Here is a 26,577-nt window from a genome sequence, read left to right on the forward strand (position 1 = left end):
TGTAATTTATCTTAGGTTGGTTGATGATATAAGAGCAGAATCATACAATTTGTAATTTTAAATGGACTTAATTTAAAAATAACATTGGATCTATGAATATAGAATTTTCATTCATCTCAAAGAATTGTAACAAGATTATAGAAGGGTTTATATATTATATATAGTGTTAATACATTACATCTTTATATATTATATATGTTGTATATAATATAGATATAGATGGAGATAGATGTGGATATAGATGTAGATTCATTACTATTATTGAAATAATACCCAAACAAAGGACATTTAAAATCATTAATAAAAGCAAATGCGTTTCATTTAGCCACAAACTATACCTTGAAAGATGAATTTGGGCTGGGTGCAGTGGCTCACGCTTGTAATCCCAGCACCTTGGAAGGCTGAGGCGGGAGGATTGCTTGAGCTCAAAGGTTTGAGACCAGCTTGGGGAACATGGAGAAACCCTGTCTCTACAAAAAATACAAAAATTAGCTGGGTATGGTGGTGCACGCCTGTAGTCCCAGCTACTTGGGAAGCTGAAGTGGGAAGATGGCTTGAGCCCAGGAGGTGGAGTTTGCAGTGGGCAGAGATCAGGCCACTGCACCCCAGCCTGAGTGACAGAGCAAGACCCAGTCTCAAAAAAAAAAAAAATAGATGAATTTGATTTCTGTTTTGAATAAGATATGGTCAGTTGAACTTAGTACATTATTACATGGAAGCACTGGGGATGTGACCTAGGGATGCTTTACAACATTTCTATGGAGAGTAACACATTTTGCTGTTTCAAACCAGGACAGAAGCACACCTGTGCCTTAAAGGCACTGAGAGCTCTGGAGGCAATGGGTGAACTTTCCAGCCAGGGAAGCCTTTGATGAGACATCAACCCACATACCTTCCCTTTTCTGCCTCCTTCTGTTATTTATTTTTTTCCTCTTCACATTGGCTTCTGCTTTGTCCATCATCCAGGATAAAGAAAAATAAAAGGAAGAGAAGTGGGGAAAGGGGAAAGTTGAATTGCAAGAAGCACTGAGAACTTGTTTTTTCTCAGAGGTAAGGTCAAGGACCAGGAAAGTAGGGAAGAGTTGAAAAGGAAGAGATGAAATGGTATTGAGGAGGAAGGACAGGAGACAAGCAGAGGAAGGTATCTAATCATTACACATTTCATATTAAACATTTTACATTTTCTATTAAAGTTTCTTTCACACCCCATTGCATGGTGTGTTCTTGTCCTGGGGGATGTCCATTTCAGTCACAGATGGTAGGAACACATTCGGTGCTGCCTGAATGAAATGTTATCTTGGAAATGGTATCCCTCTGAAGAAAGGTATAGCCTCTTCTTAGCCCTTTCCTGGCAGTCTGAAGGAGTGATTTCTGCTTTATAAGTTGTATTAGTCCATTCTCATGCTTCTAATAAAGACATATCCAAAGCTGGATAATTTATAAAGGAAAGAGGTTTAATTGACTCACAGTTGCACATGGCTGGGAAAGCCTCAGAATCATGGCAGAAGGTGAAGGGGAAGCAAGGCATATCTTACATGGCAGCAGGCAAGAGAGCATGTGCAGGGGAACTCCCCTTTATAAAACCATTAGGTCTTGTGAGACTTATTCACTCTCATGAGAACAGCACAGGAAAGACCTGTCCCATGATTCAATTACCTCCCATTGGGTCCCTTCCAAGATGAGATTTGGGTGGGGACACAGCCAAGCCATATCATTCTGCCCCAGCCCCTCCCAAATCTCATGTCCTCACATTTCAAAACTAATCATGCCTTCCCAACAGTCCCCCAAAATGTTAACTCATTCCAGCATTAACTCAAAAATCCACAGTCCAAAGTCTCATCTGAGACAAGGCAAGTCCCTTCTGCCTATGAGCCTGTAAAATCAAAAGCAAGTTGGTTACTTCCCAGATACAATGGGATACAGCCATTGGGTAAATATACCCACTCCAAATGGGAGAAATTGGCCACAGCAAAGGGACTACAGGCCCCATGAAAGTCCGAAATCCAGCGGGGCAGTTGGCTGGATCTTACAGCTCCGAAACTATCTCCTTTGACTCCATGTCTCACATGCAGGTCACACTGATGTAAGAAGTGGGTTCCCATGGTCTTGGGAAGCTCTGGCTCTGTGGCTTTGCAGGGTATAGTCCCTGCTCCTGGCTGCTTTTAAGGGCTGGCATTGAGTGTCTGCGGCTTTTCCAGGCGCATGGTGCAAGCTGTTGGTGGATCTACCATTCTGGGGTCTGCAGGATGGTGGCACTTTTCTCACAGTTCCACTAGGTAGTGCCCCAGTGAAGACTGTGAGTAGGGGCTCCCACCCCACATTTCCCTGTACTGCCCTAACATAAGGGCTCTATGCCTGCAGCAAATTTCTGCCTAGACATCCAAGCATTTCCCTACATCCTCTGAAATCTAGGTGGAGGTTCCTAAACCTGAATTCTTGACTTGTGTGTGTCCACAAGCCCAACACCATGTGGAAGCCACCAAGGCCTGGGGCTTGCACCCTCTGAAGCAATGACCTGAGCTGTACATTGGCCCCTTTTAGCCATGGCTGGGACACAGGGCACCAAGTTCCAAGACTGCACAAAGCAGCAAGGCCCTGGGCCTGGCCCATGAAACCATTTTTTTCCTCCTAGGCCTCCAGGCCTGTGATGGGAGGGGCTACCATGAAGACCTCTGACATGTCCTGGAGACGTTTTCCTCATTGTCTTGGTGATTAACATTTGGCTTCTCATTACTTATGCAAATGTCTGCAGCTGGCTTGAATTTCTCCTCAGAAAATGGGTTTTTCTTTTCTATCACATTGTTAGGCTGCAAATTTTCTGAGCTTTTATGGCCTGCTTCCTCTTGAACACTTTGCTGCTTAGATTTCTTCCACCACATGCCCTAAATCATCTCTCTCAAGTTCAAAGTTCTACACACCTCTAGGGCCGAGGCAAAATGCGGCCAGTCTCTTTGCATAGCAAGAGTGACATTTACTCCAGTTCCCAAGTTCCTCTTCTTTATCTGAGACCACCTCAGCCTGAACTTTATTGTCCACATCACTATCAGCATTTTGGTCAAAGCCATTCAACAAGTCTCTAGGAAGTTCCAAATTTTCCCACATTTTCCTGTCTTCTTCTGAGCCCTCCAAATTGTTCCAACCCCTGCCTGTTACCCAATTCCAAAATCACTTCCACATTTTCAGGTATCTTTATAGCAGTGCCCCATTACCCAGTACCAATTTACTGTATTAGTCCATTTTCATACTGCTATGAAGAAATATCCAAGACTGAGTAATTTATAAAGAAAAATAGGTTTAATGGACTCATAGTTTCACATGGCTGGAGAGGCCTCACAATCATGACAGAAGTCAAAGGAAGAGCAGAGTCACAGCTTACATGGCGGCAGGCAAGAGAGCATGTGCAGGGGAACTGCCCTTTATAAAACCATCAGATCTCATGAGACTTACTCACTATCATGAACAGCATGGGAAAAACCTGCCCCATGATTCAATTACTTCCCACCAGGTCCTTCTCACAACACATGGGAATTATGGGAGCTACAATTCAAGATGAGATTTGGGTAGGGACACAGCCAAACCATATCAGAAGTTCAAACTCTCCTAGCCTCATCAGACTACTATCATAAAGATTTTTAGTATTTACCTGATTACTGTTATGAGTCCACTACCTCTTACCTAGACAACTAGACAGATGAAAATGTTAGCTGAAATTATGAGAGACTTTTAAAGTCCATTTCCTCCCCCTCAAATACTATGGTAAGTTGACGGGTGATATTATAGCAATGAGTCCAAAGATCAAATAGTCAAGTGAAAACAGAATAGTAAAATTGTTTTGTTCAGATCTGCATAGGCAAAGTGATCTTTAGAGCTATATATTTCCACTGTTATTTTTGAGAGTTCTATAAAACAAACCATCAGGACGACTTGACTGCAGTCACAGAGTTTAGATTTTTAGATGACAAAGCTTATGCAAAGCAGTGTGCCCAAATGGTTATTTGTGGCCAGAGAAAACACTCTTCATAAGGAACCATTGATAGTGAACTTTTCAATCTCACTGAAGCCCTTACCACATCCTTTTGGCCTGCCTTTATTGCAGAGGTTATTTCCCTTTCCACATCTTGATAGACTTAGAAACTGCCCCAGGGCCACCATTATTTCAAAGGAGCAATTTCTCTTCCATCTTGCCCGTGATTTCTCTTTGCTCTGGGCTCTAGATTTTGAAAACATGTGGATGCAGTGACTTCAGTCTGATACCCTATTGCGGGTATGTAATGTGTTTTCTGCTAATTCCCTCAGTTCCATCAGGGATATTTCTTTGCCAGAATTATTTGGCAAGAATCTGCTGAAGAATTACTTTCAGCTTTATTTGTGGTTACTAGATTAAATTGGAATTTCCTGCATCTCTCTGTGATTCAAAGATTCTATGGAGGGGCTAAGGCCCAGGCTGTAAGGCGTGTTTGTGCCAGTGAACAAAGAAGTCCAGGCTGGGCCGGGTGTGGTGGCTGATGCCTGTAATCCCAGCACTTTGGGAGGCTGAGGCGGGCAGATTACGAGGTCCAGAGATCGAGACCATCCTGGCTAACATGGTGAAATCCCCTCTCTACTAAAAATACAAAAAAAAAAAAATTAGCTAGGCGTGGTGGTGGGCACCTGTAGTCCCGGCTACTTGGGAGGCTGAGGCAGAAGAATGGCGGGAACACGGGAGGCAGAGCTTGCAGTGAGCCGAGATCGCACCACTGCACTCCAGCCTGAGTGACAGAGCGAGATTCTGTCTCAAAAAAAAAAAAAAAAAAAAAAAGTACAGTCCGGGTGCGGTGGCTCATGCCTGTAATCTCAGCACTTTAGGAGGCTGAGGTGGGCAGATCACTTGAGGTCAGGAGTTAGAGACCAGACTGACCAACATAGTGAAACCCCGTCTCTACTAAAAATACAAAAATTACCCAGATGTCATGGTAGGCACATGTAATCCTACCTGCTCAGGAGGCTGAGGCACGAGAATCACTTGAACCTCTGATGTGGAGGTTGCGGTGAGCTAAGATCACACCACTGCACTCCATCCTGGGCAACAGAGCGAGACCCTATCTCAAAAAAAAAAAAAAAAATTAAGATGTCCAGGCAGGTGCAGTGGCTCACACCTATAATCCCAGCACTTTGGGAGACCGAGGTGGGAGGATTGCTTGAGGACAGGAGTTTGAGACCAGCCTGAACAAGATGGCAAGACCCCCATCTCTACAAATAATTTAAAAAATTAGCCAGGCGTGGTGGTGCGTGCCTGTGGACCCAGCTACTTGGGAGGCTGAGGTGGGAGAATCACTTGAGCCCAGGCCATTGAGGCTGCAGTGAGCTGTGATCATGCCACTGCACTCCAGCCTAGGCAACAGAACAAGACCATGTCTCAAAATAAATCATAAGCCTGGATGCAGCACAGGGTCAGATGCTCAGGGCCCAGGGCTTCAATGCGTCCTCCAGTGTGTGATGGACAATTGTGATCAAGCACTGATTCAGTGAAAAGAGCCAAGGCATGGACATGTGTGCCGCCCTCTCGGGGCTCACACTTAGAGAAGCATCTCATAGGAGAGAGAGTGAAGCCAGTGTCATAAGAGCAGTGCCAACCCAGTGCTTTGGGCATGTGGAGAGATTCATTCTGGCTGAGGAATCTGGAAGGGAGTTATGGGGGGAATGGAATTGACCTGGGCGTGCAAGGATGAAGAAGACTTAGGTGGGCACTAAGGGAAAGCTCATGTGAAGGATTCAGATGGGCTGACCAACTTGTCGCTGTTTGCCTGAGACTTTCTTGGTTTTAGCAATGAAAGCTCCTGTCCTAGTGATGTAGGCACACCCCAAAATTGGGGCTTAGCCCAGGAGGGTTCTCAGTTTTGTACAGGAAAGAATTTGAGAGCAAGACAACAGAGTAAAATGGCTGCTCCAGAGACAGAGCTGGGCTACCCATAGGCAGAGTGTCCCTTGTGGATTGCTGACTAGCTACATTTACAGCTACTCCTTAATTATACACTAAAGAAGGGGTGTGATATTCATGAATTTTCCAAAAAAGGGGTGTGGAGTTCCTGGAACCAAGGGTTCTTCCAACCATATAAGGTAACTTCTGGGCATTGCCATGGCATTTGGAAACTGTCATGGCTCTGGTGGGAGTGTCTTTTAGCATGCTAATGAATTGTAATTGTGTATAATGAGCAGTAAGATCAACTAGAGGTGCTTTTCTTTGCCATCTTGATTTTAGCTGGTTTTGGCTTGTTTCTTTACTGCATCCTGTTTTGATCAGTGAGATCCTGACTGATGCACAGAAAACAAGTCCTACTTCTCTCCTACCTCAGTCCCAGGGAAAGTAGGATGGTTGGTCATTCTAGGCAAAAATACTGTACGACCCTGGTATCCAGTGCCCAGCTAGCAGCTCTCTCTACCTTTGGCAGGGATGGTAGGGGGTGTTTTGTTTTTGTTTTTTTTTGACAGGGTTTCACTCTGTCACCCGGGCTGGAGGGCAGTGGTGCCATCATGGCTCACTACAACCTCTGCTTCCTGGACCCAGGTGATCCTCCCACCTCAACCTCCCAAGTAGTTGGGATTACAGGCATGCAAACTATGCCTGGCTAATTTTTGTATTTTTAGTAGAGATGGAGTTTTGAGCTCAAGTGATCCACCTGCCACGAGCTCTCAATGTGCTGGGATTACAGGTGTCAGCCACTGTGCCTGGCCAGGAAGCATTTTTTTTTTTTGACATTCCAGAGGGCAGCTTTTAAACTAATTTTTGGAAAGCAACTAATTCCAACTTAGCTGTATAGCCTATGATACCTCGAAATTTCCCATTTACTGGGAATATAGTGTGAATAATGGCTTAAGGCTCTAGAAGTTCTCCATATGTTTGGGTGGGATTTTGTTCTGCGTGTCCCTTAATGCACTGTCTTGTCTGAGTGGCCACAAAACTTGACTATTCCATAAAAGTCTGAGTCCCACAGAGAGAGTTTTTCTGTGATTGTGACCATCTTTTCTGTGCTTCAGTTTCTCTTTCTGCAGGAAGAAAACTTTTCCTATAATGGATTTCTAACATATTTTTAATGAAGACGTGCCTAGACCCTGTGGCTTTGGAAACTCAAGATATAATTAAAGGTATGAAATGTAAGGAAATGCCCTAATCTTTATACAGCATTTACTCTAAGTTTTTACTGTATTTTGTTCATCCTTTTAGTTGTTAAAAATATGCATATTGAGGCTGAGTGCAGCGGCTCATGCCTGTAATCCCAGTACTTTGGGAGGCCGAGGCGGGCGGATCACCTGAGGTCAAGAGATCGAGACCAGCCTGGCCAAGATGGTGAAATCCTGTCTCTACTAAAAATACAAAAATTAGCTGGCCATGGTGGCGTGTGCCTATAATCCTAGCTACTTGGGAGGCTGAGGCAGAAAAGTTGCTTGATCCCGGGAGGTGGAGGTTGCAGTGAGCCGAGATCACGCCACTGCACTCCAGCCTAGGCAACAGACGGTGACTCCGTCTCAAAAAAAAAAAAAAAAAAAAAAAAAAAAAAAAAATATATATATATATATATATATATATCTTATTTATTGATGTCTTGTTCCCGAAAAGACCATGGATGGAATGGCCCTGCTAGAGATTTCATGATCTAAATTGCTATTACAAAATTTAACAATCAAGTCCTATTAAGTATTCACTTGCAATAATAAAATTATCTCTCCTCTACAAAGGATTCACTGAGTAGGCCAGGCACAGTGGCTCATGCCTGTACCCAGCACTTCGGGAGGCCGAGGTGGGTGGATCACCTGAGGTCAGGAGTTCGAGACCAACCTGGCCAACATGGTGAAACCCCATCTCTATTAAAAACACAAAAATTAGCCGGGTGTGGTGGCACATGCCTGTAATCCCAGCTACTCAGGAGGCCGAGGCAGGAGAATCACTTGATCCCAGGAGGCGGAGGTTGCAGTGAGCTGAGATCGCGCCATTGCACTCCAGCCTGGGCGACAGAGCAACAGAGCGAGACTCCGTCTCAAAAAAACAAAAAACAAAACTTCCTTTCCAACTTAGACCCGGCAGAATGTCTCCCGCAAAGAAGGGTGGCGAGAAGAAAAAGGGCCCTTCTGCCATCAACGAGGTGGTGACCCAAGAACATACCATCAACATTCACAAGCGCATCCATGGAGTGGGCTTCAAGAAGCGTGCTCCTCGGGCACTCAAAGAGATTCGGAAATTTGCCATGAAGGAGATGGGAGCTCCAGATGTACGCATTGATACCAGGCTCAACAAAGCTGTCTGGGCCAAAGGAATAAGGAATGTCCTATACGGAATCCATGTGCGGTTGTCCAGAAAACGTAATGAGGGTGAAGATTCACCAAATAAGCTCTATACTTTGGTTACCTATGTACCTGTTACCACTTTCAAAAATCTACAGACAGTCAATGTGGACAAGAACTAATCTCTGATCATCAAATACATCAAATAAAGTTATAAAATAGCAACAAAAAAAAAGATTCACTGAGTAGTGGGAATTAGCAATGATTGATATGTTTACATCTTTGCCACAGTTAATGAGCACATTTTATCTTGAAACACAGCTTTTTAAACTTGTGTTTATGTCCCTCCTACTCCAAGTACCCTGGCAGATTTAATTTGGGCTGAGATTGAACTCCCCTCAGTTGGAATCTGTGGTTACTAACCACAATTAAATTCCTAAAGAAATGGAGATTCCCCCTAGAAGCATCTGTCTAAATTATTCTCTCCCCAGTGACCATTGTCGAGACTAGGTTTAGACAAACTAAACATGGCTTCAAATCAACTCCAGCTCTAGAGACAAGAAACATTGGATCTTTGACCAACATACCCAGGAATATCCTGGATAGGAGTGCTGTCAGCCTCATGCTTGTTTCATCATGGTGGCAAAATTGTCACCACAGTTCCAGATATCACATCTAGGTTAAAGTTTCCTACTTTATTTATTTATTTTTGAGACAGGGTCTCATTCTGTCACGTAGGCTGGAGTGCACTGGTCAATCATGGCTCATCGCATCCTCGACCTCCCAGGCTCAGGCAATACTCCCACCTCAGCCTCCTGAGTGGCTGGGACTACAGGCATGCACCATCACACCTGGCTAATTTTTTTAAAAAAATTATTTTTATTTTTATTTATTATTTTATTTTATTTATTTATTTTTTGAGACAGGGTTTCACTACTTTGCCCAGGCCGATCTCAAACTCCTGGACTCAAGTGATCCACCCTCCTTAGCCTCTCTAAGTGCTGGGATTACAGTCTTGAGCCACCACACCTGGCTGTTTTCTACTTTATTTAGGAAACACTCTTCTTTCCCAAAATCCCTCTTGCAGACTTTCCTTGACATCTCATTGTCAGAACTGGGTCACGTGGGTCACTCCCAGGTACAAATAGGGCTGAGAAAGTATCTGACTTTCTATTCTATATTGCAGCAGTCAACAAACTGTAACTACCAAGATAATAGATAACTTTGGCATTGCAGGCCTTTTGGTCTCTGTTACAACTAATCTCTGCCATTATGGTGCAAAAGCAGCCATGGATAACATATAAATGAACAAATGTGACTGTATTCCAATAAAATTTCATTTAGGGATGCTGAATTTTGAATTTCATATGATTTTCATAAAATACTCTTCTTCTTTTGATCTCTCTTCAACCATTTAAAAATATGAAAACCATTCTTAGGTCACAGCTATACAAAAGTTAGCAGCCTACTGGATTTGGGCCATGGTGTGCCAGCCCTGACCCCATGTGTGAGAGGAGTGTAGGAATGGCTTTGGGAGGTCCATCCACAGTACTGCCGCATACAGCCTCTGTGCCTTGAATGTGGGATATTGGAAAGTGATGACAAGCTCAATCTATCAGACCCACTTTAATTTTCCTGAGAGCAACAAGAAAAGCCTGCTTCTAAATTATATTCTTTATCATGAGCAAATTAAAGTTTACCAAATACCTTTAACACTGAAAATCTGTATTCCTGGGCCAAGAGGCCTAATGTATTTTACATATTTTGTTTTAAGTTGTCTTATAGTGCTTGCAAAACGGTCAGATCTGACCTGAGAAAACTCTAGAATACAGTCTAGTACTGTAACCAGAAAATTGGCACTGTAACATAGACATTTGCATAATTGTTCAAAGGTCTGTTTGCATAAGCTTTATGAAAATTCAGAGATGAAAATACCCTAGATATATTTATTCAGAGACAGGGTCCCACAGTGTTGCCCAGGCTGGAGTACAGTGGCATGATCATAGCTCACTGAAACCTTGAACCCCTGGGCTCGAGAAATCCTCCTGCTTCAGCCTCTGGAGTAGGTGAGGCTACAGACACATACCACCACACCTGCCTACTTTTTAAAAATTTTTGTAGAGACAGGGTCTGGCTATGTGGCTCAAGCTGGTCTCAAACTCCTGGCCTCGAGCAATCTTCCCTTCTTGGCTTCCCTAAGGACTGGGATTACAGGTGTGAATCACCACACCTGGGCCTAAATACTATTTAAAACAGGTGAGTGGTATATTAGATATGTTGATCTATGATTATTCTTTTTGAAAATATCTTTAAAATGTTACCTGTTCATTTACTTAGAAACGTGTTGTTTTGAACTTGACAGTTAATTTTATAATTATAATGTGTGTATGTATAGATGTATAAGTATATATAAACATATTATATATAAGCTATATATGCATATATAATTATAATAAAATAATATAATATAACATTATAAATATACTAATATGTATATATGCTTAATAGTCAGGACACTCTCCTCCTTAAAAAAAAAATTGAGTTACATGCTGAAAAGTCTAGGGATTTAGGCACAGATCCAGATACTCAAATGCTATCATCAGGGCCGGGTGCGGTGGCTCACACTTGTAATTCCAGCACTTTGGGAGGCTGAGGCAGGCGGATCACCTGAGGTCAGGAGTTCGAGACCAGTCTGGTCAAAATGGTGAAACCCGGTCGCTACTAAAAATACAAAAAATTAGCCAAGTGCAGTGGCACACACCTGTAATCTCAGCTACTTGGGAGGCTGAGGCAGGAGAATCGCTTGAACCCAGGAGGCAGAGGTTGCAGTGAGCTGAGATCATGCCATTGCACTACAGCCTGGGTGACGAGCAAAACTCAGTCTCCAAAAAACCAAAAATAAAACAAAAACAAATGCTGTCATCAGAATGCAGTCTTGCACCGTCTCTCCTCTCCTGTCTCCACTGTGTGGACTTCAGTCTTAGACTCCTTTTGTGGTGGTAAGATGGCTACCAGCAGCTGCAGGCACACATCCCACCGGGTCAGCATTCTCTGGGGAAGAATAGCTTTTATTTTCCCTAGGACTGGGTCTCATTAAACTGACTTATCCATCTATGAACCATCAGTACGGTCAAGAGGTTGGAATATGCTGATTGCCCTGGTCTACGCTGTGCAGTTGAGTGTGCTCCCAAGAGCTAGGGGTACGATGCGGATGGCTGGTTTGTCTGAACTATGTAGACTGAGTATAGAAAATAAGGGGTTCCCCGGCCGGGCGCGGTGGCTCATGCCTGCAATCCTAGCACTTTGGGAGGCCGAGGTGGGCGGATCACGAGGTCAGGAGATCGAGACCATCCTGGCTAACACAGTGAAACCCCGTCTCTACCAACAATACAAAAAATTAGCCGGGCGTGGTGGTGGGCACTCGCAGTCCCAGCTACTCAGAAGGTTGAGGCGGGAGAATGGCGTGAACCCGGGAGGCGGAGCTTGCAGTGAGCTGAGACCGCGCCAGTGCACTCCAGCCTGGGCGACAGAGCGAGACCCCGTCTCAAAAAAAAAAGAAAGAAAAAGAAAATAAGGGGTTCCCCAAAGGAAAATCAGGGTGAAACGATTCTGGAAAAACAAAACAACTGTCTGCTACAATAACATTTACATTTGACTTTTAGCAAAGGAGTCAGGAAGAGAATATGGAAACGGAGAGAAAATGAATGGGGAGGGAGAAAAACATGGGAATGTAAAGAACACATGTTTCAGTAAATTGGACAAGGTCAGTGCTTCATAATCTTGGCAATGTATCGGAAAAATCTAGGTAGTTAAAAAAAGAAAGGATTTCTGCACTGTATCCCAGACTGAGTGAATCAACATCTCTGAGAGTGGCATCTGGGATTGGTAAATATTTTAATCGCCCCAGGCAATCGAAATGCGGCTTATCCATAGACTCACTTTGGGAGCCATTGAACAGGGTTGCATGAAAGCACAGGCTCAGCTGCAAAACAACCTCAAATTACAGAGGCCTGACCAAGAAGCTGATTTCTTTCTTACCTAATAGTCTGGAGGCGAATGGTCCAGGATGGTGGGTGGCTCTGCTTCACGTGTTCATTTAGAGACCCAAGTCCTTTCCATCCTGCTGTTCACCAGCCCCTAGGGTGTTGTCTTTGTTGAGCTGAAGCTGGCTGCTACCACATCCACATTGCAGCCCACGGGGAAAACGGAAGGAAAGGGCCAGAGAAGCACTGAGTTTTATGTTAAGGCCAAGGCTCAGAAGTGGCACACACCACTTCCACTTTCATTATATTGGCCTAAACTTAGCCACATGGCAGCAAACTGCAAGAAATCTGGAAAGTGTAGTCTTTCTTTAACCTAAGACATAAAAATTTTTGCCTTGACTCTCTAAATACACACACACACACACACACACACACACACACACACAGAGGTAGGTGGGCATATGCTGAGCTAAAATTAGACACCTAAAGTTAAACATTCATTACTTTCAGTTAAACATCATAAATTGAGTGCCTGCACTAATATTTATTCCTTCCCGAAACTCTGTAAATAAAGGAATAAAAATGGTCAAAAGTAAGAAAGTCCCAAAGAGAACAGGAGATGAGTAAGAGGAGAAAGTGATGTCAACACTATTTTGCAAAATGGAAAACAGAAGGACAAGTGGAAACTGACCTGGCAGAGCAGAACAGGCAGAAACTTAATGCCAGAGAGAATTGAAGGGGAAAGTCCGGTAAGGAGTAAGCTGATTCCCACTGCAGAACCTGGGAGAAGCTGAGCTATGGAAGGCACCACCTAACTCTGAAGGTTGAGGGTGGAGGGAAAATCCAGAGAGAGGAATGGGAAGTCCCTTGAAGTAGCAGTCAGGCTCTCAGATTTCCTGCCCTAGTTCCTGGAGCATAGTCACCCTCTACCTGGATAGGCACCGGAGCTTTGCTCTTGGAAATTTTAGGGAACCTCTGAGCTCTGGGACACCAGGCTCAACCAAGGGGATGGGGGTGGTGAAGTGCCCTTAAAGCAGATTCAGTGGAACTTCCTATTAGATGGTAAATTCCTTAGTCCCCTTCCCACACTAGGTTCCCATGATCCTAGGCAGCCACTTTTATATTCCTCCAATGGGAGACTGGTGAGTTCCTCTCTGGGGAAACTGACCAACAGAAGAGGGAAGACCTGCCAGGTTCCAATTTCTGTAGGTCCCCATCTGCCACACCATAGTGAAGCCCACCAACAGTCTTTTTACACAGAGCTGCCACTCAGCTTTTAGTGACAGTAATGGACATCCAGGAATCACCAGACATTTCAAGAAAGGCTTCAACAGGAGAGAATATACCAAACAAGGAACATGGGAGAGATGAAGATAGCAGGAGAAAACTTCAGAAAATGGTCATTGATATTTTTGGAAAGATAAAATTTTACAACAGTAAAACAAGAACAGAATGTAATGTAAAAAGGAACATTTATTAAAAAAAGAAAGTGACATAACTACATGGAGATGATGGGTGGAGGAGAAAAATAGGTGCAAGAATGCGAGGGAGTCAAATCCTCCTGTTGCATGGGAGAGTGCTAACAGATGAGGTCTAAAATTAAAAAGTGAAGAAGCAGCAGTTTAAGCATGCAATGTAGACATATAGAAAAAGCAAAAGGAGTTGAAAATTACTGACGCTGGAAGCAGGATTGGAAGGTGAAGCAGAAGACTGCTGGTTTTCATTATAAGCTAGGACTGTTTGATTGATTAATCCATGCCCATGATGATGTTAAAATATATTTTAATATTTTTATTGGTTTTAATATTGACATTTTATACTTTAAAATAACAAAAAATACTACTTCATATTTTAAAGACTATCTTCCAAGAAGATGTTGAGATATAAATGTAGTAGAAGCCTCTATATGACGTGATCAGTGTGAGATTACTGTCGAAGCACTAGGGCGAAAAGGCAATTTAAAGGAAACTTGGACTTAAGACCTGAGACATTTGAAAGAATCCTGGAACTTTCATGGGGGAAAGTGGGAATTCCTATTTTAAGAAATCTGAGCAAACTGTTATAGGCCAAGCTGCCAAATGTCTGTAGAGGGTTGGCAGGTGTTGTAGAAACTGCAGATCCTCTGGTTTTTAAAATTTTGTTTATATACTTGAATAATAGGAAGTCAGTTTGTTTGGATAATATCTGGAAATGAGACTTGTTTTTCTTTTTAAGTTATAACAGAAATACTTTGCATAGCTTTAGTCAAACACTAGTAATTGACTCCTCAGAAAACCCCCTCCCATCCCCCCAGCTGGTGTCCCATTAAACGAGTTGGATACTTGCTTTCTCTGTCTTCCTCTCAGCCAAGAATGCCCATGTGACCTAGTTTTGGCCAATGAGATATAAGGGAGTCTGCTTAGGGGCTTCTAGATGTTTCCTCCTGCCTGATGGGAGGTTAGTGCACAAGGAGAAAGATTCTGCATCCTGCTTTTGAACAGTGTGATGATATCATTTTGGAGCTGTCTGTGGTCATCTTAGCAAACCATGAGGGCAATTCCAAAGGAGTTATGAAGACAACAGTCCAAAACCCTGGCATCGATATATCCCAAACAAACACCAGTAACTAACTTAGGTCTCCCTGTTATGCAAGAGCAATATAGCCAAGATCAATCTGGTTTTCTGATATTTGCAACCAAAAGCATCCCTACTCTCACCATTGGTCCGAATATGCCATTGGGTTATTTTTACAAATGATATTGTGGTCTCAGTGATTAGGCAGTATTGAGTGAAGGGAGGTAAAATGATTTACTCACATCAATGTGATCATTCCATTCAATTCATACTTTTGTAAGACAGTTTATAATGGAGCCCCTGAAGAGGTGTGCCTTGACACACAGATGTTGCAAGTGCGATGAATTTTTGACCCCTCAATCCTGGGGGTTAGCAAGAGAGGACTGGAGTAGCAGGAGTCTCTAGGGCTACCAGAGCCCCAGAGCAGTGAAAACTCCCTCTGGGCCTCTTTACCTGTTTACCCAAATCACTGTGCAAATCTAATCCTTTCCTCACAGTGCTGTCAAGTCAAATATGCCAGGAAGCCATACTCTGGGATTTACTTATGGCATTTATGTGCATTCTCTCTCTCTGGGTTTTCACAGAAGCATTCTGAAGTTATTATTAATCTCATCTTCCAAATGCAGAAATTGAGATTTAAATCTCAGCGCCCCAATCCGTACAGCCATTTGGTAGCAGAGTCAGAATTTGGAACTAGGGCTCCAGACTCACTCTCCTGCTGCAGAGAATAAGCATCCTTATTATTCCCAGCTCCCCATTCTCATTGTACACTTTCCTCTGAGCGTACCTGACAATGGTCGACTTTCATTGCTGAGAGGCGGTGGCAGGAGGAGGAAGCGAATGGGGTGATGTGATGTAAGCCAGGAGAACGAGGGTGACTCAGCCAACTCAAATCTCTTTGTTCATGGTTTGTGAAGATGTGACAAGACCAGAGAAGCCAGAACAGAAGATAGAGGCCACATTGTTCTGCTGGCCTGGGGCCGAATGTACTTCCTCACCATGTGTTTCTTTAGCCTCCTGAACTTTGCTCGATGGCATTGTACTGGCCACTGTGCCAGCTGCTCAGGGTGGGAAAAAGAAGGAAGAATTTGCGTGGGAGCAAGCTGGGCTATGTCCCAGCATATGTGGCATTTCTGCTTGTTTCTTTAACTTCTAGAGCTGTTTGTCTGAGACTTTCAGCCCTGGGGCTACTACTGGTCAGAATGTTTTATTTCCACTTGTGAACCAGGATGGTGGGGATCTGGAAGAGAACTAGAGGCATCTGGGGACCAGAGGGTTAGTCCAGCCTTCTCCAGGATGCATCCATTTCCCCAAATCACAAAACCAGTTAGTGACAGAGGCAAGAAAGGGACGAAATTCTCCCCCAAGGTAGTAGAGCTGGCTCAGGGAGAGTCCAGTTTGGAAGCCGCTTCCTGGATGTGTGACCCTGGCCAAGAAACTTCTCTCCAAGCTGGAGGTTCTCCATCTGTAAAGTAGGGATTATAAAAGTGCCTTTTCTGTAGGAATGAAAGAAGTAGTTGAGGTTATTCATGTAAATAGCAAACTCTACTGCCTGAGCACACAGGATGTGCTGAAATGTTTGGTTTCTATTATTACTGATTCCTAGACAGCTTCTCTCTGTTCAGTTCTGCAGCTCTTTCGTGTGCTAATAGCTAACTGTGAGGATCACAACAGAAAGTGTTCCATTCATCAAAACACACTTAGAGCTGGGCTAAGTAACTCATATCTGTAATCCCAGCGCTTTGGGAGGCTGGGACTATAGGTGTGAGCTATTCAGCCCAGGTCTAAGGAGTTCAAGACCGTCTCTACTAAAAATACAAAAATTAGCCTGGCATGGTGGTGTGCGCCTGCAATCCCAGCTACTCAGGAAGCTGAGGCAGGAGAACCACTTGAACCCAGGAGGTGGAGGTTGCAGTGAGCCAAGATCGTGCCACCGCACTCCAGCCTGGGTGACAGAGTGAGACTCTGTCTCAAAAAAAAAAAGAAAAAGAAAAAGAAATAGAAAAAGACCAGCCTGGGCAACATAGACTCTATCTCTGTAAAAAATTGCCGGGCATGTGTGTGTGTGTGTGTCTGTGGTTCCAGCTACTCATGAGGCTGAGGCAGGAGGATCACTTGAGCCCAGATGCCTGAGGCTGCAGGGAGCTGTGACCATACCTCTGCACTCCAGCCTGGGTCACAGAGTGAGATCCTGTCTTAAAACAAACAAAAACCCAAAATCAAAACCAAAAAAACCCCCTCACTTTACTGTATGTAAGTTATAACTTAATAAAATTGAATTGGTTTTATGTTGAAATATTTATTCTATCACAAACCATCAAGCCTCATTAAAAACATGTAACGCTGTCATTTCAGCAGATCCTTACACAATTATAGCTGCAACTTAAACCATGACAGCAAAAGGTATCGGTTTAGAGGGAACTGAATTTTTAAAAGTGTTTTAACATTAGTCTAAGTGTAGGTGTAATGGATGTCAACTTGAGTGCAGTTATAGATATTTGCCCAGAGTATTGCTTAAGGCTTCTAAAAATCTCAGTATCCAATTTAAAAAATGTGCCTTGTGGTTAAACAATGATTGTTTGGGGGGCTTTAAGGAAATTGCTTATTTTTCCCTTGCAGTTTATATGCTTTTCCTTGCCCAAAGATTTGAACAGTTTTTAATGAACTCCAGACTTTATTTCTCTAAAGCTTTGTAAAGTCAGAATACATTTTCCTGCTTTCCCCTTCACCCAAGCAGAGGTGACCTGGCTCCTCGGGAACCTGGTGTCAATGGTGGCTCTCTCATGGTGGCATCAAGATCTACCCTACATTATAATGATGTGTGAACATGTCTTATTTTCTCTTCTGGATTTTTAGCTTTTTGAAGTCAGGGGCTGTATCTAAATGATGTTCCCACTCCTAATGGTTCTGAGTATCATGCTGAATGCAAGAAAAAAATCAGCCAATCATTACTGCTAACTGATAAAATAGAATTAAGAAGTGATGTATTGTTTCATAAAGAACCTGAATAAATAGGGGGAAAAAATGAACAAAATACTGTTTCATTATTATTAATGGGTAGAAGCAGAAATTAGAAGTAATATGCTGTTTCAGAGGGGATGCTAGGTCCTTGGTTTAGTAAATAGACAATCTTCCATTAACATGTCAATTATTTGCAAATTAATGCTTCTGACTGAACCTGGAATTAGGGCACCTGGACTGTAATCCCAGCTCTGTGATTAGCAAACTGTGGAAACTTGGCCACATCCCTTGGGCTTCTGAATATCAGTTTCCTCCTCTGCACAGTGAAGGGATTGAAGTCGTTATTACATCATCACCCAAGGTCCTTCCAGTTTTAGCATCTGCCAAGTGCCTCCTCTTGGTGTCATCTCAGTTCCTTGGACACAGGAGACCCTCAGGAAATGCCTGTGAGTTGACTGAGGGAGTTAGTTAAGCGGTTGGACTTTAACATTGTTTATTTTGCCAAATCTTTTTTATGGATAAATATAAAACTAAATCTCAGCCCAGCCCCTCTTTACATTAGCATAAATTCCAAATTGGCAGTTTTCAAATTACTCACATTTTATATTAGCTATTTTTAATTTGGAGATGTCACTTTTACATCTTTCATGTCTGATCCATGAGTTACAGGGGGTTTTTTTCTAGATAAAAGGGATATTTAGAGATTGTCTCATCCAAGATTCTAAATCTAAGGTCTCTAAACCTATAGGCTTTAAGTACCCATGAACTCCCCCAAATGTAGCCCTCAGAATCTTGTCATCATTATTGGTTTTCTCAACCTTCTTTTTATTAGTAGCACTTGTCACCACCTGAAATTCTCATGTATTCACTTTTGTCATCAAGTCTGTGCCAGAGCTCCGCACTGTGACTATGAGTTCCAGGAGGGTAACACTTCATTCTGTCTTATTCACCACTGCATCCCATGGTTCACAGAACAGGGCCTGACGTTCAGTAGATGCTCAATAAACATTTGATGACTGAATGAATGTGTAAGCCAAGGAAGTCCCAGTTCAATATCACATTCCACAAACTCACACATCCAATTCCACAATCCTTTTTAAACTATGTAATTTCTGGAGTTTCTAGAATAAGTAACGAAAGGAGGTGGGAATATATTCCAAATATACATCAAGCTTCCTAAAAATCCTCTTTACCCACCCATCTCTCCCACATTTCACACATCAAGGCAGAGATATCTTGAGCTGCCTTTTCTCATTCTTCCCAAAACTCTTTATGCTGGGACCTTGTCATCTTCATTTCCTCTCTCCTCTGTGCCCCCAAATCTATTCTTTTTGTTGAGATATAATTGATGTACCTTAAAATTTAACTTTTCAAAGGCTACAAATCAGTGATTTTTAGTATAGTCACAAGACTGTGCAACCATCACCAATTCCAGAACGTTTTCATCACCCCATAAAGAAACCTGTACCCATTAGCAGTCCATCCCCATTGTTCCATCCTTCCAGCCCCAGGCAACCACTAATCTACTGTCTGTCTCTATAGATTTCCCTGTTCTTGGCATTTTACATAAATGAAATAATACAACCTTTGATGCTTGGCTTCTTTCCTTTAGCATCATGTTTTCAAGGTTCATCCATGTTGCAGCATGATATGAGTCCCTCATTCCTTTTTATGACTGAATAAGATTCCATTGTGTAAATGTACCACATTTTGTTTACCCATTCGTCGGCTGATGGGCATCTGAGCTGCTTCCACTTTTTGGTAATTATGAATAACATTGCTATGAATATTCATGTACAAATTTTTCTGTGAATATTTCTTTTCAATTCTCTTTGGTACATAGCTAGGAGTGGAATCGCTAGGTCATGTTTAGCTTTTTCAGGAACTGACAAATTATTTTCCAGGGTAGCTGAATCACTTTTACATTCCCACTAGCAATGTGTGAGGGTTCTAATTCTCTACATTCTTACCAACACTTGCTATTGTCCATCTTTTTTATACTAGCCATCCTAGTTGATGTAAAGTGGTATCTCATTGTGGGTTTTGATTTGCATTTCCCTAATGGCAAATCAGACTAATGAGACTGAATATCTTTTCATGAGCTTTTTGGCTACCTTCACTGGGGATATGTCTTTTCAAATTCTTTGCCTATTTTTAAATTTAGTTATTTGTCTTTTAATTGTTGAGTTAGTAAGAGCTCTTCACACAGTCTGGACACAAGTCCGTTGTCAGATAAATGACGTGTGAATATTTTCTCCCTTTCCATGGGTTGTTTTTCACTTTTGTAATTTTGATGAAGTCCATTTTATCTACCCCAGATCTATTCTTACCTTCTACATCAGCGCCCTGACCTTTCTTAGGTAAATCAATCCAGCCTCTCTTGTTACGTCCAGTTCTCCTCTCTACAAGTTCCTGATCTGTTTAACAAAGATCCTGAGGAAAGTAGAGCAAATACAGTATCTTCTTTAGAATGTGAAAAGATGAGTAATGTTTGTCACCTATATTTTCATAGTTTTGTCCCTTTCAGATATACAAAAAATACCGCCCAATGGGTTCACCTTACCCACTGCCTACACAGAGCTGATTTCTCAAGACAGGGGAATCACAATAGAGAAAGGATAATTAATGCAGAGCCGGCTGAGCAGGAGACTGGAGTTTTATTATTACTCAAATCAATCTCCCCCAACATTTGGGGATCAAAGTTTTTGAAGACAATTTGGTGGGAGGGGAGGGGCAGTGAGTTGGGGAGTGCTGATTGGTTGGGTCAAAGGTGAAATCATGGGGCGTCCCTGTCTTCTTGTGCTGAGTCATTTCCTGGGTGGGGGGGTCACAAGGTCAGATGGGTTGGTTTCTTGATCTGGGTGGTGCTGGTTGATACATCAAGGGTAGAGTCTGCAAAACATCCCTAAACTGATCTTAGGAGCAGTTTAGGGAGGGTCAGAATCTTGTAGTGCCCAGCTATGTGACTAGTAAACCATAATTTCTAATCTTGTGGCTAATGTTAGTAGTTTAGTCCCCAGGCAAGAAGGAAGTTTGTTACGGGAAAGGGCTATTATCCTCTCTTTGTTTTAAACTATAAACTAAGTTCCTCCCAAAATTAGTTCAGCCTATGTCCAGGAATGAACAAGGACAGCTTGGAGGTTAGAGTCAAGATGGAGTCGTTTAAATTGGACCTCTTTCACTGTCTCAGTCACAATTTTGCAAAGGTGGTTTCAATATTTAGGCACAATATGCATTTTTCTGAGCGGATGAGTCTATAGATTTATTTCATCAGATTTTCAAAGCTGTCCTTGATGCCAACAATATTAAGAAATGTGCATGTAGCCTCATTCTCTTGTGTTTCAGGAAAATGAGACCTAGAGCAGTTGAGTGATTTGGCCAAGGCCACCCAGCTTCGTAGTGACAGTTCTGCAGATACTCAGTATCTTGGTCTGTTTTTGTGTTGCTGTAAAGGAATATCTGAGGCTGGGTAATTTATAAAGAAAAGAGGTTGGCCTGGCACAGTGGCTTACACCTGTAATCCTAGCACTTTGGGAGGCCGAGACAGGTGGATCACTTGAAGCCAGGAGTTCAAGACCAGTCTGGCCAACATGGTGAAACTCCATCTCTACTAAAAATACAAAAATTAGCCAGGCATGGTGGCACATGCCTGTAATCCCAGCTACTTGAGTGGCTGAGGCATGAGAATCACTTGAACCCCAGGAGGCAGAGGTTGCAGTGAGCCAAGATTGTGCCACTGCACTCCAGCCTGGGTGACAGAGCAAGATCTGTCTCAAAAAACAATAAGAAAAAAAAAAGAAAGAAAAGAGGTTTATTTGGCTGGTGGTTCTGCAGGCTGTATAAGAAGCATGGTGCCAGCATCTACTTCTGATGAGGATTTCACGGAGCTTCCCCACTCATGGCGGAAGGTGAAGGGGAGCTGGTGTGTGTGCTGGTGTGTGTGGAAACCACATGGCCAGAGAGGAAGCAAGATATGGGGCAGGCACCAGGCTCATTTTAACAACCAGCTCTGGTGAGAACGAATAGAGTGAGAACTCACTCACTGCCCCACCCACACACAGGGAGGGCAATCATCTATTCATGAGGGATCTGCTCCATGACCCAAACACCTCCCATTAGACCCCACCTCCAACACTGGGAATCAAATTTCAACATGAGATTTGGAGAGATCAAACATCCAAACTATTGCACTCAGGTTTTCTTATCTTCCTCCCTGACTCACCATCACACCATCCCACTGTACCATGATGCCTACAGAATTTCACATTGCAGGTAAATTTCTCCTGGAGCAGCACATGAATCCAGTACCAATATTTTATCAAATATTTATTTTTCAGAGACTAAGGCCAGGCAGGATTGACTCGGAAGGCTGTGTGGGAGCTGGAGAACCAGGTGAGTCTTGGTAGGAAGCAGAAGCATCGGTCCTGAGGCTCCTCATGTTTTCAAGGTTCATCCATGTTGCAGCATGATGAGTCCCTCATTCCTTTTTATGACTGAATAAGATTCCATTGTGTAAATGTACCACATTTTGTTTACCTATTCATCGGCTGATGGGCATCTGAGCTGCTTCCACTTTTTGGTAATTATGAATAACATTGCTATGAATATTCATGTACAAATTTTTCTGTGAATATTTCTTTTCAATTCTCTTTGGTACATAGCTAGGAGTGGAATTGCTGTGGTCCCAGCTACCTGGGAGGATGAGGTGGGAGGATCACTTGAGCCTGTGATGTCCAGGCTGCAGTGAGCCGTGATCACGCCACTGCACTCCAGCCCGGGCAACAGAGTGAGACCCTGCCTCCAAAAAAAAAAAAAAAAAGCCGAAATCCTGATAAAGCTCAAATTAAAAAGTCACAAAAAGAAGAGTGGGGGAGGGGATGGTGAAGATAAGGTACATCACCACCTGGTCTGGGCTTGGATGGAAACAAACTGCAGATTTAAATCAAAGGCAGTGCATATGGTGAGAAATGGATACGGAATCATGAAAATTAACACTTAGCAAAGTGGGAAACAAGAAAGATGGTACAACTGACAACCTTAAGTGATCCCTTCTCCCATTGTAGACAATTGAAGAATTTTCTTTAGGCACTACAGTGAAAGACTATCTTAGAAACTTTCAGGCCGGGCACAGTGGCTCACGCCTGTAATCCCAGCACTTTGGGAGGCGGAGGTGATCAGATCACCTGAGGTCAGGAGTTTGAGACTAGCCTGGCCAACATGGTGAAACCCTGTCTCTACTAAAAATACAAAAATTAGCTGGGCGTAGTGGCAGGCACCTGTAATCCCAGCTACTCTGGATGCTGAGGGAGGAGAATTGCTTGAACCTAGGAGGCGGAAGTTGCAGTGAGCCAAGATTGCACCACTGCACTCCAGCCTGGGTGACAGAGCTAGACACTGTCTCAACAAAAAAATAAAAAGAAACTTTCTGGCCAACTTTTTAGTTCTGGGCTTTTTTTTTTTTTTTTTAGCAGTCAGCAAATAAATTTCTAAATGCTTACTTGGGCTTCAAGGTTAATACTTTGGCTAAAAAGTCTGTCTAGTGTAGTAATATGGTACCAGTGTTTACTTCCTGGTATTGGTAATTGTACTATTTATGTACAATGTTGACATAAGGGAAACTGGGTAAAGGATATGTGGGAATTCTGAACTTTTTATTACAACTTTCCTGTAAGTCTAAAATTATATCAAAATAAAAAAGTTAAAAATTAAAGAGAAAAAACTTTGGCTGCATTTTTTTATTTTTTGCATTTCCAGAAATTTATGTTTTAGGAATATTTTCTTTATGAAATCATAATGCAAAATAGTAACCAATAAACAATCAAACATAACAAGCCTTATTGAACTTGTATATTTATTTTATTTTATATTTGGAGTAGATGTTATATTTTTAACATTCAAGATTTAAATATTAAAGAGTATGTAGTGAAAAATTTTCCTCCACTTTTAGCCACCACTCATACATACACACGCACGCGCATATACCACCTTTTTTTTTTTTTTTTTTGAGTTGGAGTCTCATTCAGTTGCCCAGGCTGGAGTGCAATGGCGTGATCTTGGCTCACTGCAACCTCCGCCTCCTAGGTTCAAGCAATTGTCCTGCCTCAGCCTCCCGAGTAGCTGGGATTACAGGCGTGTGGCACCACACCTGGCCAATTTTTGTATTTTTAGTAGAGATGGAGTTTCACCATTGTTGACCATGCTGGTCTCTTGGCCATGAACTCTTGACCTCGTGATCCACCCACCTTGGCCTCCCAAAGTGCTGGGTTACGGGTGTGAAAGCCACCATGCCTGGCATATATCAACTTTTATACAAGTGGCTGCGAACTCATAAACAATTTTATTCTATTTTGAAGTTAATTTTAAGGAAACAAAAGATATTACAATAAGGCATCATCTTTGCTAACCCCACTCCTACAACAGAATATTTCATTATTATTTAGTTAGTTAGTTGAGGTGGAGTCTTACTCCGTCGCCCAGGCTGGAGTGCAATGGCGCGATATTTACTCACTGCAACCTCCGCCCCAGGGTTCAAGCGATTCTCCTGCCTCAGTCTGCCGAGTAGCTGGGATTACAGGTACTGGCCACCATGCCCGGCTAATTTTTGTGTTTTTAGTGGAGATGGCATTTCACCATGTTATCCAGGCTGGTCTCGAACTCCTAACCTCAAGTGATCCACTCCCCTTGACCTCCCAAAGTGCTGGGATTACAGGTGTGAGCCACTGCGCCCAGCCTATTATTATTATTATTGAAACAGGGTCTCAGTCTATCAGACAGACTGGAGTGCAGTAGTGCAATCAGGTCACTGTAACCTCAAACTCCTGGGCTCAGCCAGGGGCAGTAGCTCATGCCTATAATCACAGCACTTTGGGAAACCAAGGCAGGAGGTTACTTGAGCCCAGGAGTTTGAGACTAGCCTGGACAACATAGTGAGATCCTGTCTCTACAAATAATGAAAAAATTAGCTGGGCATAGTGGCACAATCCTGTGGTCCCAGCTACTCTGGAGGCTGAGGCAGGAGGATTGCTTGAGCCCAGGAGGTGGATGCTGCAGTGAGTCATGATCATGTCACTGCACTCCAACCTGTGCAACAGAGAACCTGTCTCAAAAAAAAAAAAAAAAAAAAAAAAAGCGACCAACTCCATGTCCTCCCTTCCACTTTCTCCCTCCACCTTTCGTTCTGAAGCTTCTAACATTCAGTGATTTAAAATTTCACTTTTTGTGCCTAATGTAGTCACATGTCAATATTGCAGCAATTCCTAGTATGCCTCTTGGTAGAAGAGAGGAAAAGCAATTCCTCTGCCCTGGGGAATGCCCTCAGAGCAGCTGATGCCATCCTGCAGCAGAGTCCATTGGCATCAAGACACACACAATCAGGGCAGCTGAGCTGGTGGTGGGCTATTCACAGAGGCTAAGAAGTTATAACACAGGAAATAAGTCAAGATCCTTCTTTGCCATTTAGACTCTGAAAGCAGTGATTGGGGGCATTCTCCCGGCTTCCAACCAAACACGCCACTTCCTTTTCTTCGCTCCAGCCTCAGACTTCCTTTCTCTCTTGCTCTCGTACACACACCACGCGGCATCACAGGAAGGGCATGAGACAAGACCTTATCTGACAATTGTATCAACAAAGCCTTTGGGAAAATAAAAATGAGGACTACTAAGTAGAGTCCACATATAGTCCATAAATATATGTAATATATATATGGAGTTACCCATCATCCTGTTTAGCAACCTTTATGCTAATTATACATTAAGTCCAGAAAAATATGCTCTCCTATCTTGGACCACCTTCTAGTCTTGACAACAATGCCAGCTGCAAGCTTGGGGTCAGGTCAGCAGATCAGCAGAAGACCAGGAAACGCAAACAGATGGCCTCCATCTACATCTGCCCCGAGTTCTAGAAGGCACACAGGCTTAAAATAAAAAATTTCTCGTAAAAATCCTGATTTCTAGTGTCTATTTAAAAATGAGGGTGGGAGGAGGGAGAGGAGTAGAAAACATAACTATTGGGTACTGGGCTTAATTCCTGGGTGATGAAATAATCTGTACAACAAACCCACATGTACTCACAAATCTAAAATAAGTTTTTTTAAGACCGGGTGCAGGGGTCACGCTTGTAATCCCAGCACTTTGTGAGGCTGAGGCAGGCAGATCACTTGAGGTCAGGAATTCGAAACCAGCCTGGCCAACATGGTGAAACCCCATCTCTACTAAAAATATAAAAATTAGCTGGGCGTGGTGGCAGGTGCCTATAATCCCAGCAACTTGGGAGGCTGAGGCAGGAGAATTGCTTGAACCCAGGAGGCGGAGGTTGCAGTGAGCCGAGATTGCGCCACTGCACTCCAGCCTCGGCGACTCATCTCAAAAAAAAAAAAAAAAAGAAAAAAAAATTTTTTTTTTTTTTAAAGTAAAACGAGAAGGCCTGGCAACACTGGGGCCTGCATTTCTGCATGGCAATAAGTGTCAGGAGATGATACGTGAGTGGGCCTGTTTAGAAAGGGCTCACGCTCTCCCGTTTACCCCAGTTCCTCCTATTCCCTAAAGCAGACCATTTGGCTGGTTTCACTTATTTATGTTACTGGCCTGGTTTTCTGAAAACATTTGGGTTCAGGAGATCTGTGTTCTCCTTTCCCTAAACTCTGTCATGCAGGACTATGGGGTAGGAGGAAGAAAGAAAAGATAGTAGAACAGCAAAGTCCTCCAGGCTTTTTAAAAAAAAATTGTGGTGAAATACACAGAACATAAAATTTACCATCTTAACCATTTTTTTTTTTTTTTTTTTTTTTTTGAGATGGAGTCTCCCTCTGTCGCCCAGGCTGGAGTG

At 42.9% G+C, this 26,577-nt stretch overlaps 2 protein-coding genes across 2 annotated transcripts in view; one reads left to right on the top strand and one right to left on the bottom strand.

The window, feature by feature from the left end:
- The window catches only part of FARSB (phenylalanyl-tRNA synthetase subunit beta), a 228,268-nt gene that overhangs the window by 146,513 nt on the left and 55,178 nt on the right, over positions 1-26,577 (bottom strand). The window lies entirely within an intron of this gene.
- Positions 7,956-8,630, top strand: LOC100977354 (large ribosomal subunit protein eL31-like). Its single transcript, XM_063595291.1, has one exon. It carries the CDS (start codon positions 8,061-8,063, stop codon positions 8,436-8,438), a length of 378 nt encoding a protein of 125 aa, XP_063451361.1. The 5' UTR covers positions 7,956-8,060; the 3' UTR covers positions 8,439-8,630.

The sequence above is a fragment of the Pan paniscus genome, chromosome 13 (genome assembly GCF_029289425.2).
Source record: "Pan paniscus chromosome 13, NHGRI_mPanPan1-v2.0_pri, whole genome shotgun sequence".
In the NCBI taxonomy this organism is placed as follows: Eukaryota; Metazoa; Chordata; class Mammalia; order Primates; family Hominidae; genus Pan; species Pan paniscus.

Bases quoted from the DNA above. Each gene is read 5' to 3' on its own strand.
- LOC100977354 (XM_063595291.1), top strand. From the start codon at position 8,061: ATGTCTCCCGCAAAGAAGGGTGGCGAGAAGAAAAAGGGCCCTTCTGCC.